Raw genomic sequence first — 20,320 nt, forward strand, 5'->3', positions numbered from 1 at the left:
ATCTTTAATATGCCACTAACAAACAGTAAATCGCTTCTATAACTGAGTCAACTGGATTCTTAATTTATAGCGTAACTGTTGTTAGAATTTATCACCAGCATGACTAAATGTTTGTAGTGCCCCCATTCCAATCGATTTTAGCCCAAATTATGCGTGACTATTTCTTTCCACACCAAATGAAAAGCAACCTCAGCTGTCTCTAAGTCCCTGGATGATAACAACATGACCCTTGTGCATGTAATAATACTAATCCTTGCATCTTATATAACTCTTTCCATGTCTTCTGGACGACTCAAAGCGCTTCACAGAATATACTGTAAAGTGAATTGACTGTATATTTGTGGGTGAAACGCGGCAGCCAATTGTGCACAGCAGTGTCCCACAAGCAGTCGTAGATTGAGTGCCCAAATTATAATTTTTTTTTAAAAAAGGATTATTATCCCAGGAAAATTGATCGGCCAATCGACTAACAACCAGGTTCCTACTTACTGCTACATAAACAGAAGTGTGTGGAGTAAGGAAACGTGCCCAACATTTCGCCCTGTCGGGAATCAAACCCAGGTGTCTCGCTCGGTACAGGACTCCAGTGATTATAGCACTCGCATGTAACAAGTTCACACCATTCTTAAAAATAATGTTCCATAACTGACATAGGACCTTATTTTATTCTTCAATGTTACAATTGTTCCAAGATTTTAAGGTAATTATTTGAAACGCTAACTCCTGAAAGAGTCAATTAAAGAAGCTACATAAATGACGAGTACAGTACAGTAGTTCCAATTTGTTTTAATATACAGCTCCTGTTAAAAGTATCTTTGTGATAGTCTTCTTTCCCACCTGGAGAGAGTATAAAACCTTTCCAACCCAGGCTAGTGCACAAAGGGGTCCTTTTAGGGGAGGAAGCATCTATCTGAAGAAAAGCTATAGCACTCTCCTAATTTCCTGAATACTTCCTGTAGTGTTTCCGAGAAGACGTGCGATAGACTGAAGGATAGCATGATGATACTGTAATTCAAATATACTTTCACATGCTTTCACTGAACAATAAAATGTTGTTAGAACAGATATCAACTTTAGAAATTTGAATTCATGTAATATTTCAATGCAGACAGCTGGTTTAAAATACAGCTTTTTGTGCAGTTTTGGTTGAAGGTGATTGGTATTGAGCGATTCTGTTAAAATAATTTAGATTTCCATCACTTAAAAATTGATGTGTATACAATGCTTGTGATTCTTCTTTTCAGGCATGTACATTAATGACCACAATGCCACATACTGAAGGGGAGGGTAAACAGAAGGGTGGAAAATGCCAAACACGAACCTCACGCACACATATGGACGCAACTCAGTCTACAATTGATCCTTACAGAGTGCAAGCTTGCTGTTTCTGGAACATTCACTGTGTCTCAATTCCTGTCGGCGCACACTGCATCAACATCTCTACATAATACATCTGCTAGCTCTTCTGTAAGCTACGATATGTTAGCGATGGCAGATGAACTTTTGGAAGTCTTTTCAGCACCTGCAAGCTGACTGCTCTGATTTTCTTTCTTTTTTAAATCAAAACATTTTGTGAAAGCTCACCACACAAACGGTTAATATTTCACTGCGGGTTCAGGAATTGGAAGCCGATTCAGTTCATAACTTAGATGCACCGACTGTATGTTATAATATTGAGGCAGTGATTCCAAGGATCTGTCCTTTTAATACAAAAACTGGAAATGCTTTAGGAACAAACTCTTGAAAAGGCTGGGGCCAGTCACAAAAACTAACAAAAAGAGAGGAAAAAAAACATACATTTGTAAAGATGACTATAGGGATAAAGCAAAAAAACACACAAATTGCAAATTTTTTCATGTATTGTAGGTCGGTTAAAGAAGTTTTTTTTTATATAGGAATGGGCAAGAGATAAGCTTGCAGGTTCCTCATGGTGAAGATGGACATCAATGCTAAAGAAGCTGTGTCTAGGAAGAGTAAACGATTGTCGCTATTGCTCTCACAAACATCCCAATTTTGAGTGCATTGAATATTTGTTGCAGTCACTCTGTGAGCTTGGCCTGGTCCAAATCCAGAGAGAGAAAGAGAGATATAAAGTTCATCTCCTTTCATGATTTCACTTCTTCGCAGTCCTGGTCGGTGGAGAGTTCCACGTCAGAAAGTCCAACTTCAACAGCGAGAATCAATGAGGTGTCGGAATCACTACTCACAACTCGTTCTTCATCATCTTTAAACAAATAACAAAAGAGTGAATTTATTTTGCATAATTGGCATTTATGCTTTCAAATACACAGAAGCGTAAACCCACATTAATTGAACAACCACAAATATTTTACTCCACGAATGCTGACAAATGTACTCTTTGAATTATAAGCAAAATTACACGTGACTGTTTACTACCTGGTTGAAATGAACTGCACTGCCAATTTGTGACTATAATGATTTCTAAAATGCTTCTTGCCCGAAAATGAACAAATGCATTATAGAAATATAGCCAGCATGGTGAAAAAAATAGGTGTGAACCAAAGTTCGTCTAAAGTGCTATTGCATTTCACTTATTTTTTTCCTTCCACATAATTCCATTCCTTTCCAAGAGGAAAGCAGGGAAAAGGTATCTGACCTTTTTGTCCACTTCACTGGTTGTAACTCGCTACTGTGTAACAGTGGCAGGGAGTGACCATTGGCATTCGGTCCCCAAATCTCCATGTAATCTTTGCCAAGATGGTTAACTCACCAAGGGATGCACTGTGGGTCCAAGCTTAACGTGGTATGAGTATCAGGAAGGTCCCAGATCCAATTCCTGATCTAACATGAGACAGTAGTGGTGGCACTACAATTGGCTTTAGACTCCATGTTATGTAAGGAAAATACAAGTTAGATGGGGTCCCTCCGCATCAGGTCGGAAGTACATGTGTGCGTGGAGATTGGAGGATCCCTGAAAATTTTGACGGTCTTAGCCTTAAGACTGCTGTCTCAAAATTTTGTAAAATTCTGTGCAACCATAATTTTTAAGATTATAGTCTTAATGTTATGACCAATACAAGTTTCAAGGCTATGACCAGATGTAGATGTGGAAAGTAAGCAGAGTAGCAATGATTAGTTATAAATGCAGTTTGGCACACAGACCAGAGCATCCTGATACAAGATAAAGAACATGACCTATTGCAGTTACCATAAAGAAATAATAATGCCCTTACATTTGATCTACCAGCTTTCATGTTAGGAAGATGCCTCAAAGGGCTTTACAGTATACACTGTAAAGTGTAGTGACTGTGTATTTTGCAGGTGAATGGCAATTTGCCCACAGCAATCTTCCACAAACAACGATGAAGTGAATGACCAATTTTATTTGGAGGATTGTTAGGCCGAGTACTGGGGAAAACTCCCTTCTCCAAATAGTGCATTAAGACATTTAATGTTCATCTGTGCAAGTAGATGGAACCTTGGTTTAATCCGGTTTCATCCAAAGGAGGCATCTCCAATAATGCAGCACACCCCCAGCACTGCATTAGGGCGTCAGCCTGGACTACATACTTCAAGGATAAAAATTATGCTGGTGGCAAGCTGGAGCCTCAAAAGGAGTTCTGCCACCAAGAAATAGTTAAGCACAGGTTCCAGATCTAAGCTCTGACTGGTGGGGATAATGGAGGAATCAATGTAACATCTATGAATCATAGAATCATACAGCACAGAAGGAGGCCATTGGGCCCATCGCGTCTGTGCTGGCTCTTTGAAAAGAGCTATCCAAGTCAAACCTACTCCCCCATTCTCTCCCCATAGCCCTGCAAACTTGTCCTCCCCAAATAATTATCTACTTCTCTCTTAAAAGTTGTTATCGAATTGACTTCCACCATCCTTTCAGGCAATGCATTCCAGATCCAAACAACTCCCTCTGTGAAAAAATTTCTCCTCACCTCTCTTTCTTTTAACAACTATTTTAAATCGGTGCCCTCGGGTTACTGACCCACCCGCCAGTGGAAAGTTTCTCCTTGTTCACCCTATCGAATCCCATCATAATTTTAAAAACTTCTATTAAGTCTCCTCTTAACCTTCTCTGCTAATAATCCTAGCTTCTCTAGCCTCTCCTGATAACTGAAGCCCCTCATTTCTGGTACCATCTTGGTAAATCTCCTTTGAACCCTCTTCAATGACATCCTTTCTAAAGTGTGGTACCCAGAACTGAACACAGTACTCTAGGTTTCCATGCTCTTCCCATAATGAAGGTGGTGGTGAGTGTTGGGGTCGGGGAAAGAGGATAAAGAGAACAGAAAATAATTTATTAAAGCCCATCTCATAGATGCTACTGGCCAATAAAACAATGTGTGTTAAAGCAATTTTCCATATCTTGTTGGTTCGGAATGGCAAATATGACACAAGGAGAGAGAAAATATTGTACAGAGGCATACACGTTACCCATAAGAAACAAGTTGTGTTTTCTCTTTGTGTTACAGAACTGTATCAATCACTTGTTGGTCTTAGTTTGACATTTCCAACAAGACACTGATGTTGGATAATAATAATCCTTTCATTTGATTTAGCACCTTACCACATCGCCAAAATGTCTCAAGGCACTTGACTGGTGGGGATAAGAGAAAATAAACAAATCCTGTAACTGAATTACACTTTATGAAAAATTCAGTTTCAGTATCAGTATTCCAATTTGACAACTTTGGAACTGTTTCTAGAGCAGGTTTTTCTAATATCTGTGCCCAACTGAACACTCACCCTAAAGAGTATTGGTGTTCCCCCTTTCATATATTATCTGGCACCTAGCAATTCAGAAGTTACAGCTCCATCATTTTGCAAAGCTACATTGGGCATTTTCTTGGACTGGCTTCTGTGAAATAATGGCACATTAGGTGACCCATGTCCAAGTTACAAAACATTGAGCACAATAGAATATAAGATTTTTCTGAATTTGCAATAAATTATGCCGATAAATTCCTTGAAAATCTTAGCATCTAGAATGGAATGGAATGCTAGGAACTGTGCTACAACCAAACAGTTAATGAACTGGACTGAAGGGCAGACAAAAGGCATAATACATATTTTATCCCCCAAAATATCACATGAATGCACTTCAGGGTAAATTTCACAAGCTCCCTCTGTCCGCATAATTCTTTGAAATTTGACTGCAGCAATCCACAAAAATCAATTTTACTCTACTTCAAGTAGCACTGACATTTAGCTTCAGAGGAATTTACTCATGGCTATGTACGTGTAATCATATATAACTAGAAGAGGCCAATCCACAGAGATTATCACCCCAGTACCAGTGAAAATGGGATGCAGTGTTCAGACCTGGAGCAATTACTCACTTCAAAGCTGAATCAACCAATTTTTTGTCTACATCAAACATCAATGACACAATGCATTCATAAACACTGTGCTTGTGCAACTATAATACTGATGGCCCTTGTCTGGCAGGAAACAGCAATTTGCAGTTATATAGTGTCTTTCATGAGGGGAAAATGTCTCAGTGTTTACAACAGAGTAGAGACCCAAGCTGGAAGGCGGATGGGGGAGGGTGCAGGAAGGAGGTGGCTGAAGGAGCAGTCAAATAAATATGGTTTTTGGATGAATTTTGAAAGCAGAGTGGGAGGGAATAAGGTAGATGGGTTTCAAAAGGGTGTTCCAGAGGGTAAGGAAGGTAACTGAATATTCCCCCTTGATGATGGGGTGGAGGGAAAGGTTCATTAAGCTGTTGGTAGAGTGGAGGGAGTGGGTGGGAGAGTAGTTTCAGAAGATCACACAGATAGGAATTAATACAAGGATGAGGTTCTTAAAGTCAATCTGCTGGGAGAGAGGAAGCCAATGGAGCCAGACAAAGTTGAGAGTGATGGGCTTGTGGAGCCTAGTGCAAGATAAAATGTGGGCTGCAGAATTCTCAATGATCTGGATCTTGTGAAGACAGACTTGGGAGGCAAATGATCATAGCATTGGAAAAGTCAAGACTGGAGGGGACAAATGTATCGAGGAAGATTTCAGTTGTATTGAGGGTGAAATAATGGTGGAGGCAGACAATGTTGCAGAAATGGAATTGGTCAGAACCTGGCAAAAGGCTTAAAGGAGAGGCTAAAGGCAGATCTATAGTGTTGGGTGTCATCTGTGGGTAAAGCAGAGTGTGGATGATATCACAAAGATGGAGCATGAAGATGAGGAAAAAGAGTGTACAGAGTCCTTTGAACACCAATGTGACTGAGGAGAAACTGTTGGAGGCCGGTGACAACTCTAGAGAGTGGACAGAAACGTGCAGAGATTTATTTAGGAAATATCTCCAAGAGTGCAGAGGTTTAGTTCGGAAAGACAGACAGTGGAGGAGGATGGAATGTTCAACAGTATTGAAAACACTGAGGAGGTAGAGGAGAAAAATTTGGCACGAGGAGCCTTTGTCATAGGCAGAGAGGATGCTGTCTGACTTTGTCCAAGATTGTTGCGATTTTGGGCGAGGTGAAAGCCAGATAGAAGAGGTTCATACAAGGAGTGGTGGTAGAGAAAAGACTGATGCTCAATCTCAATGTTATTCAAAGCATAAATAGGATGTATACTGTGGTATACACAGTGACAATAGTGTTTCCCTAATAAGTGTGACACTGCTTCCTAGGCATGCTCTCTCCACTTTTATTGGATAGCATGCTATATTGGTCAACTTTGGAACTTTAAATTCTATGAATCTAAGGGTATTAGCAAGAGCTCCAACTGTTGCAGTTTAATCTTGTATCTCTGGATTTTGGGTTACAAGTTAAGATTTGGAAGAGAAGTGGTTTCTAATATCAGATGGTGACTAATCTAAGTGAAATAACTATAGTATTAAAACTTTGAACTAATTTGTCAATCTAGCTCTGAGCAGCAATAGGTCCACTCATCATAATACTTGCATATAGTGCCGTATCACGTTGTTAGATGTCTCAAAATGTTTCACAGAACATACTGTGAAGTGGATTGACTGTGTATTTTGTAGGAAATGAAAGAGCTGGGACATGGAGACATTGTTTAGAGGTTACGATTGCAGCAGCACATTGATATGCTTGTACTGAGTGATTCAGGCTGGGTGATTCATACCATTGATCGATTAAAAGTAGAAAGAAATTCACTTTAAACCCCCAGTAAGAGATTTACAGTTTTTGCATTCTAGGTTTGAACTTTGTGCATAGATTCAATGATTTTTAGTTATAACATCTAGATACTGGCACAGATGTTTCCTATTCTTTATTCAGACATTTTTCAATTTTAATCTTGTCGAGTGATGAAACTGCTTCAAAAGGCATACTGATTCCAAGCCTAATAATGCACAATTATCAGTGATTTCATTCAATGGATTCTTTGGTGATTATATAAACACTGTGCCATAGGCTTACTTCACCTCCCTCAACAGACTCCGTCTGTCTAATTGAGCAATTAATTCATGATGAAACATATCACTTGGAGGCAATCCGGGGGAAAAAAAACCATTTATTTTTATAAATCATGAGCATTTTGGAAATGTAACCAAATATTTGGACACATTTCCTAAAATACTTAATTTTTTCATTTTGCTCATTTTATTCCGATTATAATCTCATTTATCTTATGTCAAAGCCTGACAATTTTTACACCATTCATTTCCAGTTGGTTCTCAGTTGCAATGCTTCTGTAGAAATAAAAGCAAAAGGAAATATAAAGGATCAAAACTGTGTAGGAATAATTATGTATATATATTTTGTAAAAATTAGCAATTGGTCAAGGCAAACATGTTCTCCATTAGCCTCCTGCTGGAGTTTATAGAATTTGTCTGCATTCTTTGTCTGTGTACGCATCTAGCTGTATTGTTTGTCAGAATATGCATTTACAGCTTCACAGCTTTTAATTTTGAAAATAATCTAATTCTTTGGAATTAAACGATGATCTAACAGACACCAGTGTGAAGAGCAAGGGACATGAAGATGAAGCAAGAATTAAAAATAGTAAAGAAAACTAAATAGATCTAGGCTTAGCAATGACAATATTGAGATGGTAGCAGAAAAAGATCACGTGGGGGTGGGGGAGTGAAGGAAGATCAACAACCATGAGGATATAGGAAGAAGGAATAGCAAAAGGGTTATTTTGAAGTTATATTTGGAGCTTGGGCAAACAGAGCAAAATTCTGAGAGCTAATACTCATGGTAGTGCCCGCCAATATAAGATGATCATGTTCTGTCCAAAATTGCAAGAAAGATATTCAGAACATCCACATATGTGATTAGTGTTTTGAACAAACAATCACATTTAAATTATCAATGTATTCAAAAATCTTCATAAAGATCCAGAGATTCTCTAAAATCAGACTAGATTAATAATATCTATTGGATAGTACAATAGGATGGTTAGATTGAGCGTGAACTTTTTAAAAATAGCTACGCCACACTAAACTTTCGAGATTTTTATTTTATGATTGGACACTTTGCTAATGTTTTTTGTTGGTATCAGAAACAGTGTCATGCGACGTAAGGCATTCCTTACGTCAACCGTCACAGAATACTTCGGTAAAAAGGTCTCTTCCTGGAATGAGCTTCTACCTGGAAGAGAGTTCAATCAAAGAAACTTAAGAGCTGATTTCCAAATATCTTCAGACACCCAAAGCACAGAGATGGTTATCAAGTGCAATCTAAACCCATGATGCTGTTTTTTTAAAGAAGCATATAATTCAATTACAAAGGATGTATTTATTCAGTCATACGACTCTCCTCCCTTGTGCCTCTCTGCCTTTCCCTTAAATTTCTGTTTGGATGTCTCAAATGTAAGTAAGCTTTTAGTGGATCCTTTTTTCTCGTGTGCTATAAATTCAAAAGTGTGAGTTCATGAAGCCTTCAAGCACAATGAAAGACTGTCAATGAGTATTTATCTGATTGTAAACTTTGATTTAATTATGCTAACCTTTGTTTACAATTTCATCTAAAAGTCAGCTATTTCTATCGGGTTCCCTAAATCAATGTGAACAGCAGGGCACCAAGAAGAGACTGCAACACTTGGGAACTTTGCTGGTCAATGGCTTCCTCACCTCATAGAAAGAATCCCCCCACCAACTGATGATTACTTGGTGCTTCCTATTGTCAAGACAGATTTCAATCCTGCCAACTAACTAGTCAACAATTCCATGAGCATTACTTTTTAAAGAAAAATCTCACATGTAGACTTCTGAAAATCAAGACATGATAATAATCAAGGCATTTTGTATAATGTCTTTCATGTTGAAATAACAGGATTTACTGTATAGTGACAGCATATTTTGTAGGTGAATGTAAATTATATTTACTAGTAGTCCTCATATACTATTTACCTCAAAGAATTCCAGACAGTTAGTAAGGCAGTATTTGTGGCTTTCTCAATTCATGCTCAATATTGATGTATTTTTTAAGATGAGCATTTGGTTCCCAATCTTGTTAGCATGAGGTAACAATTAGAATTAGTTAGTACCACAAGACGGTGATGCAACTACACTGAAATTTAAACCGAAAGAGCAACATGTCCTTCATCCCGCTACAAATACTCCACCCCTGTGCAATCATGATAGGATGTCAATAGATAAAATGCACCAAATGCCATACACAAGGTGTGATTCATATCAGAACATTTTCACAAGCAAATTTTTTTGTATATGCATGTATTTACTACAAAACTCCAAACATTTCAAATCTCTAGTGGTATAGTCTAGTGGTATAGGAACTTTACCTGCTTCCCTTACCCTATTTGTACAGAATTCAATACAAATTTACATTTCTTTAGCACCATTCAACTCGGGAGGAAGTCCCAAGGCACAACACAATACTGGCTTGACACCCAAGCTGGGGATGGAAGCTAAGTGCGGATGGAGAAGGGAAAGATGAGTGCGGTCAAGACTGGAAGACCTTCGGTGTTTGAGCAGTGGGTTGCGCAAACAAGACTCTACATGGCTTATCTGATCTTAAAATAGTTTGAGATAAAGTTTCCCAAGCAGCCTTTCTGATGCACCACATAAGAGAAAGGAGATAGAACCCAAGAAAAGCTTATTGAAGTCCAGAGAGGAATCCTGTTGACAGATCCCACATACCAGAATGCCGAACTGGATAGCATTATTGCATTCATCAAACAAATCGATGTGGAGCCAAGAACAGATATGTTGGAAATTATATTCTTCTTCCTGCTGAGAAGGCTGAAAAGGATACTTTCTTTTCTTACCACCTGTTTCCTAATCCTCAACTTCAAAAGCAACCACAACATCTGGCGGATCAGGATAAAAATCAATCAGTACCAGAGATTAAGATGCTGGACATAATCCCAAAGCTTCATACATTCAACACCGATCCCAATAAATGCAGAAGTTTCAAATAAGGCCAACTGGGCAGTAAATTATTTGCTTGGAAATGGTAGTAATGGCTAATGTAAACCCAATTAATGCTTTCAGATATTTCTTCCCCTGCATTTGTGGGAGGTTGATGATAGGCAAGATCAGAGTCCCTTATGAGAATCTGCTGCAGTGTTGTCTGGGCTCAGGTCTATGATCTGAGCCAAAAGAAAGATAACAGCTTTGGCCAAAGCCAAACTCTGTCTCTGCAAAGAATGATAATCTCACTTCAATGTTCTTGATCAAAGCTCTGTAGCAGTGATGAGAGAGACTCCAGATGTGTGCAGATTATTGAAGTGTAAAAGTTTTGTAACTCATGCTGGTGGAAGTTGTATAATACTCTGAAGACTCCAGAACATAAACTGATGTAAATCATTGCTCAACTGGCCCATCTTTAGATAGCTGCCCCTACAATGGAAATTAATCTGATCTCGAGATAGAAACATGCTTCTTGAGGGAGCAGCACTGTGGCCTCATTGTACCCCAGCTAAGTGAGTTTGCCTGGATGGTGTACCACAAATAAGCAGTTCCACTTAACCATCTTACTACATGTAAGCATCATTCACTGAGAAGCATCTATGGCACTGAATACAAATTGTAAAACCAAAACGTTTGTAAATCTAGTTTGATAGCTTCTTGTAATCTAGTTTACAGCAAATGTTTTTATATATTCCACCATCTATTAACTGTTGTGGTGAAGGCAGTTCTGTAAAACTGCTGCCTTCTGCCTTGCTCAATGTCCATGTCCACTGTGAAACGCTTCAAGATGTTATCCTCTGTGAATGGCAATATATAAAAGTAAACTGTTGTGATAGTACTAGGATTCAAGTTTCATGTGAATCAAAGTATAACATTCCCCATTCACTTCAAAACCTGCCCCAGCGCACAAAACGGACCTGACAGACCTGCCCCAGCGCACAAAAACAAGTTTTGAAGTGTTACCTCAAAGTGAAATGTGAAGCTTTTGGTGATATCATCAGTCTTGTTATTGATACAACAACTACATTTACATTTATACAATCGCCTTTCACATGGGGACGACATCCCAAGGCACTTAAATAGCCACACATAGAACTGCTGATCAGAGTCCCCTGTAAAGGCTTTTTTTTAATTCACTTTTACAGTTGTTGGCTCAAATGTAAAAAAAATGTTGATTTCCCCAAATATTCCTTTTGGACAAAATAATTCTTGTAAAGCTGTTTATTTTACCTTAGGCAGAGGGTGCTGCTGAGTCAGTTTGAGCAGACAAACACACCAATGTTTTCACTGAAATTTACCCCATGTCATCCGCAAACATGGGGTAAATTTCCACATGTATGCGGATGACACCCAACTCTATCTCTCTACCTCCACCCTCAACTTCAGGACCACCGGGGTCCTGACTGACTGCCTGTCCGACATCAAGTTCTGGACGAGGGACAACTTTCTCCAACTGAACGTCAGCAAGACCGAGGCCCTCCTGATTGGCTCGCGCCAGCGCCTCCGCACCTCGGGCACTGGCAGCATCAGCCTCCACGGCTGCACACTCAACCTCACTAAGCCAGTCAGGAGCCTGGGTGTCTTGTTTGACCCTGAATTGTCCTATCTCCCCCACATCCGCGCCATGACTGGCACTGCCTACCACCACCTCTGCAACATTGCCCGACTCCACCACTGCCTCACCCCTCAGGCTGCCAAACCCTCACCCACGCATTTGTCACATCAAGGCTCAATTATGGAAACTTCCTCCTCATCGGCCTTCCCAACTCTTCCCTTCACAAGCTGCAAATCATCCAAAACTCTGCAGCTCATGTACTCTCGCGCACCAGGCTCCGTGACCCCATCACTCCCACCCTCGCCCGTCTCCACTGGCTCCCCATCCCTCAGAGGATCGAATTCAAGATTTCAAGGCCATCTACCTCTCTGACCTGCTGACTCCCTACCAACCTGCCCGCTCCCTCCATTCAGCAGGCTCTGGCCTGCTCCACGTCTCCCGCTCGACCTGCCCTACCATCGGTGGCCGGGCTTTCAGCCTCTCTGCCCCCACATTCTGGAACAGTCCCTTCGCCTCGCTTCCTCCCTTGCTTCCTTCATGGCCGGTCTCAAGACCCTCCTCTTCGATCGTGCCTTCAGTCGCCCTCCCACCTTTCTGCCTTCCCTCACCCCTACCCCACCCCTCCCCCACGCTCGGGTCCTGACCCCTGACTGTCCAGCGCCTTGGGACATCCTCCCAACGTGAAAGGAGCTTGATAAATGTAATATTGTTGTTGTTGTCGATGTCATACTCAAGTGGCAACCTTCAGCAATTTAGAAATGCCAACAGAAACCACAAAATTGGACTTCTTCTTTAAACGCACTGCAAACCAGTCTTAAATCCTGATGATTCCATTGTTATCTTTTCTAAAGAAACTAACCCCTAACCCACTTTTCTACTCCAGCTCTAATATTGATGATCTTTACAAAGAATCTCCTTAATAATAATAATATTAATAATCCTTGCATTTGATATAGCGCTTTTCACGTCGGGAGGATGTCCCAAAGCGCTTCACAGAGCACACTGTAAAGTGAATTGACTGTATATTTGTGGGCGAACACGGCAGCCAATTGCGCACAGCAATGTCCCACAAACAGTCGTAGATTGAAAATGACCAATTTTTATTATTGTTTTTGGTTTTGGAGGGATTATTATTAGGCGTGTGGAGTAAGGAAGCTTGCCCAAGGTTTCGCCCTCTGCCTGGAATTGAACTCAGGTGTCTCGCTTGCAAAGCGAGTGCTCCTTCCATTGCATTCTAATTTTCTAGTCAGCAGGAAGTGACACAAACAGAAAGCCATCACCCTACATATTAATCTCTGAATCAAATCACTAAGCGCCACATACAATGGAATTCTTTAGCAGTTTGGTAATGGAGACTCATAATTATTGTATGACTATGACGCACATAAAATATTTTAATTCCAACATGCTAGTTATATCTCGCACTTCCAAAAAAGGTCTCTGATCCTGATGATATACCTCGTATTGTGACCAAGACATATGCTCCAAATCGGCCTGTATCCTAAGCCAACGCTTGAGAACCTTTTCTATTTCGATAGTACCACTCCCGCGAGAGATTTTGTTGCCTGTGTTCAGCAACTTTGAAATTTTAGTTTTGAGTCATTTAAAGATTTAATTGGCATTACCTAGATCATTTCCAAAGCTTTTTCAAAGGATTTGATACAAACACCTCTTGAAGTTGTGACTAATCAAAGTAGATTATAGCAGTTAGTTTCCACTGAAATCATTTCATCTTTCCATTGTTGGATAGTTCATCTTCAGACTCGCCTGTACAATCCTACTACCTGCAGATTCTATGCCCTCAATGCACAAATCTGAACTTCTCATAGTGTTTGAGTCCCTAACCTTGTTGTCATTAATGCCCTGTGTTTGCAAGTTTAATCATCAGCCACAGAGTCTTCGTTTTAATTCTGCTCTTGATCCTACTATTTTTATTGCCAATTTTTGGCCTCATGATCTCTTCTGATATCAAAGGAATGCTGACATGTGCTCCATCGCTAAAACTGCCAATAAATAACTCAGTTTCCTATTTTATGCCAAATCTCCCTTTCTCCTCAATGAAAACATTTAGATTTCATTAAGTGAAATGAAGTGAAAGTTGTGACAAAGGTAAACCGTGGCAACTAAAAAATAACTTTTTAAAATCCCATGTTCATCCACAACATATCTTTTTGTACATGATTATAACTTATGAAAAGGCTTGTCTCCAAATTATCCCTTGCATCTTCCAGCATCAAACCTCAAACTCTCAATTGCAATCTTTGTTCAGATTGTTATCAATGTTATTTCCCTGGACTTTCCTCCCATATCTCACAAGATCCAAATTTGCTGTCCTAAACATTCTTCTCCTATTCTTCACTTCATCCCAATTGTTAAAATGTTGACTTCTAGGTTTTTTACTTTAGCAAGACTTCAAGACTGAAACCTCTTACATTGTTCTGCCTTCCCTCTTCCTAGTTATAGGCTTCCAGAATCCAAACTAAAGCACTACTTTTTAACTTGCATATTTTTCTAATTGTTTCCAGTCTCTGCCCTTCATCTATGTATTTCTTTTAAAAAAAAGACATTTGGTATTCCATACATAATATAACTTTTCTTAGAATAATTACCCCTTACCAGGAATATTTTCCCCTCTCCTCGCTTGCAGACAATGACTCATGCTGAAGGTACAGAATTTCCATGGAACTTCACCCAAGAGAGACAGTCATCATCCAGAAGTCTAATAGTGCATGTTGGCAGACAATCAACCATTGGAGCGTCAAAGTCAAGCCTGTTTCTGTCCTCACCTGATAGTCACATATATAATAAGCTTTACAACAGGGATTATTGAATAGTGATGAAGAGCAGGAACCCTGGCAAATGTTTTCCTTCTGAGCCCAGAGATGCAGATAAGTGCCACATTACTACTTTAACTCAGATAAACTAATTCAATACTGACCAAGGATTATATTAAGTAATTTCAGGGATTTTTTTGTTCTTTTATGTTTATATAGCTCAGCAACATGTTACACAGTGCTTTAACCCTGTGAACCATTAACCCTTAAAAAAAAATTGCAAAAAAAACATGTTGTAGAACTGAAGATGGAAAGGCATGAAATAGGTCAATGGAAATAACAACAAACTACACCTGACTAATAATAATCCTTGCATTTGATATTGCGCCTTATCATGTCGTCAAGACGGCTCAGAGCACTCTACAGAGTATACTGTAAAGTGAATTGACTGTATATTTTGTGGGCAAAATGTGAGTAATATAGGAGTGAAGTGACTGATCCTTAAGGATTATTTAAGTAAACAAATGTATACAAATGTAATTTGTTGTTATTTTCAGTATCTTGGGACATTCTCCCGACATGAAAGGCACTATACAAATGTAATTTGTTGCTGTTGTTTTTATTTGTTTCCTAGCAAATTACAGGAAAAAGTTGTTCTACATAATACTGTAAATTATATTGCCTTAGCTTTCATCGCTTTACAGTTTCAAATTGTTAGGTATTTCTCTTCTAGGATCCTTTGACATGTTGGTTATCTATTTGAGCAGACAATGCAGCTTAAGGTAAAATAAAAAGTCCACAGCAAGATAACTGCCCTTCAGGACAATGCTCAGAATAAGCAAAAAGCAGTTCTGGTCTCTCTTCAAAATCCCAAAGCAGTTTAAATTGGCCAAAATATCAATGTGTTGACCAAACAATTCTCCTTCTCAGCTCCCTCCTGGGCATGCAATGGAAAAGTTTCTTTCAGTCTATTTGCAAAGTCCGGACAAAGCAATGAGATGGATTTGTGATAAAAACAGGAAGCGCCTATTTTGTGATAGTGACGAGGGCCAAGAATATCATTTAAGTGACATTTAAGTCTTCCTATAGGCAGACAAAACAGCACAGGAGAATTTTCAAGGCTATAAGTATCTCAACAGAAATTTATTTTTTTGACGGAGAGCAGGATATTTACAAAGTTTGGTTAAAATCTGACAATATTTTCAAGCTGAAGTAACAAAATTAGTGCTTCTGAGCAGATGAACAACAATGCAATAATTGTACTTCTTCTTGTGGAGTTGGGAGAAGGGAAAAAACTGCATAAAAATACAAAAATGGTGAAATTTTGTAACTTGCGATGTGCTCATTGATACAGGAATAACATTGTTGAAAAATACAAGAAAGCTAGTCAATGATCTATTGACTGATTTTGGAAAGTGACCACTAGCCCCTCCTCTCCCTCCATTTACAACGCATATGTTTGGCCAGAAACCAGACCATGTTACTGAGAACATTAGGAAACAACATTACAGAAGACCTTCAATTATGCATTACAGTTTATCCAAAATCCTTGGTTGCCCAGTGCCCTGGGGCTTCTTTCCGACTGAAGGCGCTATACAAGTGTAATTTGTTGTTCTTGTTGTATCCCACAACCAGCAGCCCAATCCGACAACACTTGACCTGGCTTTGAAACTAGCTAATATGTTGGGTAGTGGCCAGTTAATATTCAAAACAACTTGCCAAATTTTTCAACAATGTGTTGACACTAATCAAAATGGCATAATTCTAATTAGAGTACATTAGAACTATAAATGCAACAAATTACATTTCATGTCAGGAGGATGTCCCAAAGCGTTGGCCAGTTTGAGGGTTTTCACTCAAACTGGGAGTGGATTCGGGAGAGGTGGGGGGCTAAGGGGGTTGGGGTAGAAAGATGACCAAGGTTGCAGTCAAGGAGCAAGGTCTTGAGACAGATCTAGAAGAAAGCGAGGGAAAGTCCGACCACCAATGGTCAGACGACAAGTGATGTAAATTCAAGTCTGTTGAGCAGAAGAGATTGTAGGGTGCACTATCCACTAAGATATACTCAGCATAAATAATATTCCATGTTGTGGCTAACCCCCCAAAAAACAACCTTAGTCCAAGTACCCTACCAAAGCACATCATTCAGTTAATTAAATTTGACAAGGAATAATTTGTGGAACTGTACAATAATTAGGACTTTAATTTAATAAAGATGTTAATTGTTCCCCAAATTATTGAGAAATGGAAATTCCATAAAATGAAGTCAGTAGATACCTTTCATCTGATCAGTTTCTCTTGTGGATATTATGCTATTCATACGCAGTTCTGAACTTGGGAATATGATATTGCTTTCTTTTGCGCCATGCAATCAGAACACCCACTGAGGTGAAATTGTAAAGTATTCGATCAATAACACAACCACTACAAAACGAAGTCACAAATAAACACAGGATCCTGGATAACACCAATACTGTACATCCTGCAGCCAAACTCTATAGTGTTATGATAGTTGAACACACTCACACAATGCTGGAAAATTCATGCCGAAGTACAGGGAATTTTTGTTAGTCTAATGCTAATGTTTTTCATAAAATCTTTTCAGTACAACATGTCAACATTTTAATGTTCTGATTGAACAAAGCTTACAACAAATAAGTAAGAAAAATCTCCTTAGTTCAAAATAACTAAACAAACTTTATAACATTAGTTGGATGTACTTACTTCTAAACGTCGGTTTGAGAATTTCACACACTTGTGGTTTCATACAGTTCAGGAGGGAGTTGAGCCATAAGCATTTTATATGTGATGTTTCATTAAGCATAAAATTACAAACAATTAACTAGAGAAGAGCATTTTGGAAGGCAAAGCACAATTTTTGGGTGGTTTCAAATCAATAAATCTCATTAAGGTTTTGATGTGCCCTAATGACTTTTGGAGGAAATAAGGCAGATGCTGATCAGGATAAATTGTTCAAAATAAATATTTTATACATTTCTACTACATTTAGTATTTTTAATGTTCCAGATGGTGCTTGAAAATGCCTCTCACCCACAAAGTTTTTCTACTTGGGTTATAATAATAATAATCCTTGCATTTGATATAGTGCTTTTCACGTCGGGAGGACGTCCCAAAGCGCTTCACAGAACACACTGTAAAGTGAATTGACTGTATATTTGTGGGCGAACGCGGCAGCCAATTGCGCACAGCAATGTCCCACAAACAGTCGTAGATTGAAAATGACCAATTTTTATTATTGTTTTTGGTTTTTGGAGGGATTATTATTAGGCTCTGTGTGGAGTAAGGAAACTTGCCCAAGGTTTCGCCCTGACCTGCCTGGAATTGAACTCAGGTCTCTCGCTTGCAAAGCGAGTGCTCTAACCACTGAGCTACAGGACTCCACAAGTTGCAGGATAGACTTTGACAACACTGACTATATATAATGTATTGCTGCTCGCCTCCTAATAGATCATGAGGCAATGGTTCTTTATTGGTTTATAACTGAGTCTGCCTATAATTGAGTGAAAGCATTAAGCCCAATGAATCATAAATATCAATGAGTATGCTGGGACTGAAGAGTTTTCAAAAATATCATCTTAAAATAGTTCTGACTAAGAAAAATATTTGGTATTCATACTACATATAATTCACAACTGGTTACTGGGAAATAAATATGATCACAAATCCTTACAAATCACTGATATCTTGGGATTTGTGGTGGAAAAGGGTAATAGTTGACTGGTAAACTAATAGGTGGTTCCAAATGACGAGAAACTGAACACATTAATATGCAGGCGTAATGACGTTACATATTATGATTTGTTCTGAAGTCTGACAAAACACTATTAATTCCTAGAGGTTTGTTTCTTCTATGACTAAACGTAGTGTGGCAGCAGTAAGGGGCGGGGGGGTATAATTCAAAGTTAAACTTACTGTTACTAGTAGTAATATTAACCTCTTCAACTTGCTGAAGAGCTTCACTGTCCTGTATGATCTGTGAAAGACCAATAGTTCGAACAGGAGTATCAAGGCCAACAGAGCTCTCATTCACCGTCACATCGCTAGCACCCGTTATCTGATTAGTTGGTGGCCCTCCTATTGATCCTTCAAAATCAGTTGTTACATCGTCTGCACAATCTGCATTTGGCTGCAAGAAAAAGGACACAAGTTACAAGTTAACTACCTTGCCTTCTCCTTTCCTGGTAAAGAATAAACCGTACGACTGCTTAAACACTGCAATAGACATTTCCCCTGACAATTGCTCCATTCACTGGGTTCACACAACTTCAGTAACTGAACAAAGAAATCCATCTAGTCACAATAGGAACACAACATGAAGCTTGAATTAACTTTGGAGGGTCAAAGGTAATGGTTAAGGGTGTGACAAATATAGATTGGAACATTTGACAAAATAAATGGAGTTTTTTAATACTGTGGGGCTGCATTTTTCAACCCACATGAACACTAATCATGAACAATTATTACAGAAGAATTCCATTCCTTATATGGATATAACTGAACATACTGAACAGCTAAACTCCCAACAGCTGTTTCCCTTTCTTCCACATTTGCTACAACAAACCCAGGGTTAAACTCTGTCTCAGCAACCGAATTACCACCAACGAATAGGGGACAAACTAACCAATTAAAATGTTCCACGAAGCCATTTCGAACACCTTCAGAACACATCTTATTTTCCGACTTACTCTAAACAAAATGTTTTGTTCATACTCCAACAGGGATCCCAATTGAAATATGGATTGAACGCGTGGGACAGATATTTAGTCAAAATTGTAGCAATTTGTAAAAAGTTAACTTAAAAAAAGTCCTGGGGTACAAATAAGGATTCCTTCCAAAAAAAAGTACAGGTATATCATGCCAACCCAGTACTTCTGGTTAAAATGCCATGACATTTGATTCCCAGTTATGAATAGCTCATTTTAGACCCCCAATATCAAGCAAAAACGACTTTGTTCTTTGTGGAACATCGAATGGTTCTGACCATACGTTTACGTTCTTAGAATATCTTCTTTATGTAGAAAAGCTGCAAAACGTACCAAAAACGTGTGTAGAAAAACACACTGTCTATTACAAAGCTGTAGTCCCATCTGAAGGATGGCATAACACAAACCAAAAGATTGAAGCTCAAACTGTTTATCAAGGTCATCTAAACCAAAATGTTGAATAGTTTTGAAACACACAGCAGATTCTACAGAAATATAACACACCCTTTTTTGTGCTTAGCATTTGAAATTTTTATGATCTGATAGTGTCTCATGACAGACAATATTGATTAATCATCTTCTTTCTAAATGTGTACTGTATGATTAGGGCAAAAATAATACAATGATTCTTTCCCATGACTAATACTAGGGTATACTGTAGCAGCTATAATTTATATAGTACACTGAATGAGTAGAAGTTGATTATCGGGCATTAACCCAATTAAGGGGCTCAGATAGCAAATGGAAAATGTTATCTGAATCATCTGAACTTTGCAACTAAATTGCTACTTGTAATCAATCCTCTCCGATACATCCAGTATTTGCGGAAAACTTTTTTTTAAATATAAAACTGTTGTAATTGGGCAACACAAAATGACACAAAATTAAATACAGGATGTCAGAAAGATTATGAAAAATTAATTGGGACCTCAATGAATAAGATTATATGACC

The 20,320-nt window shown here is 38.8% G+C and overlaps 1 protein-coding gene across 2 annotated transcripts in view; it reads right to left on the reverse strand.

Moving 5' to 3' along the window:
* Nucleotides 1–771: 771 nt before the first annotated feature.
* Nucleotides 772–20,320, reverse strand: part of rnf150a (ring finger protein 150a) — an 81,636-nt gene continuing 62,087 nt past the window's right edge. For both annotated transcript variants that reach the window (XM_007897650.2, XM_042339198.1), the window contains exons 7-8: nt 18,578–18,791; nt 772–2,224 (exon numbers count right to left, since the gene is read on the reverse strand). In XM_007897650.2, coding sequence (XP_007895841.1) covers nt 2,106–2,224; nt 18,578–18,791 — 333 coding nt within the window. In that variant the 3' untranslated portion in view covers nt 772–2,105. The remainder of the gene's footprint in view (nt 2,225–18,577; nt 18,792–20,320) is intronic.

Source organism: Callorhinchus milii, unplaced genomic scaffold (assembly GCF_018977255.1).
Source record: "Callorhinchus milii isolate IMCB2004 unplaced genomic scaffold, IMCB_Cmil_1.0 Scaffold1, whole genome shotgun sequence".
Lineage (NCBI taxonomy): Eukaryota > Metazoa > Chordata > Chondrichthyes > Chimaeriformes > Callorhinchidae > Callorhinchus > Callorhinchus milii.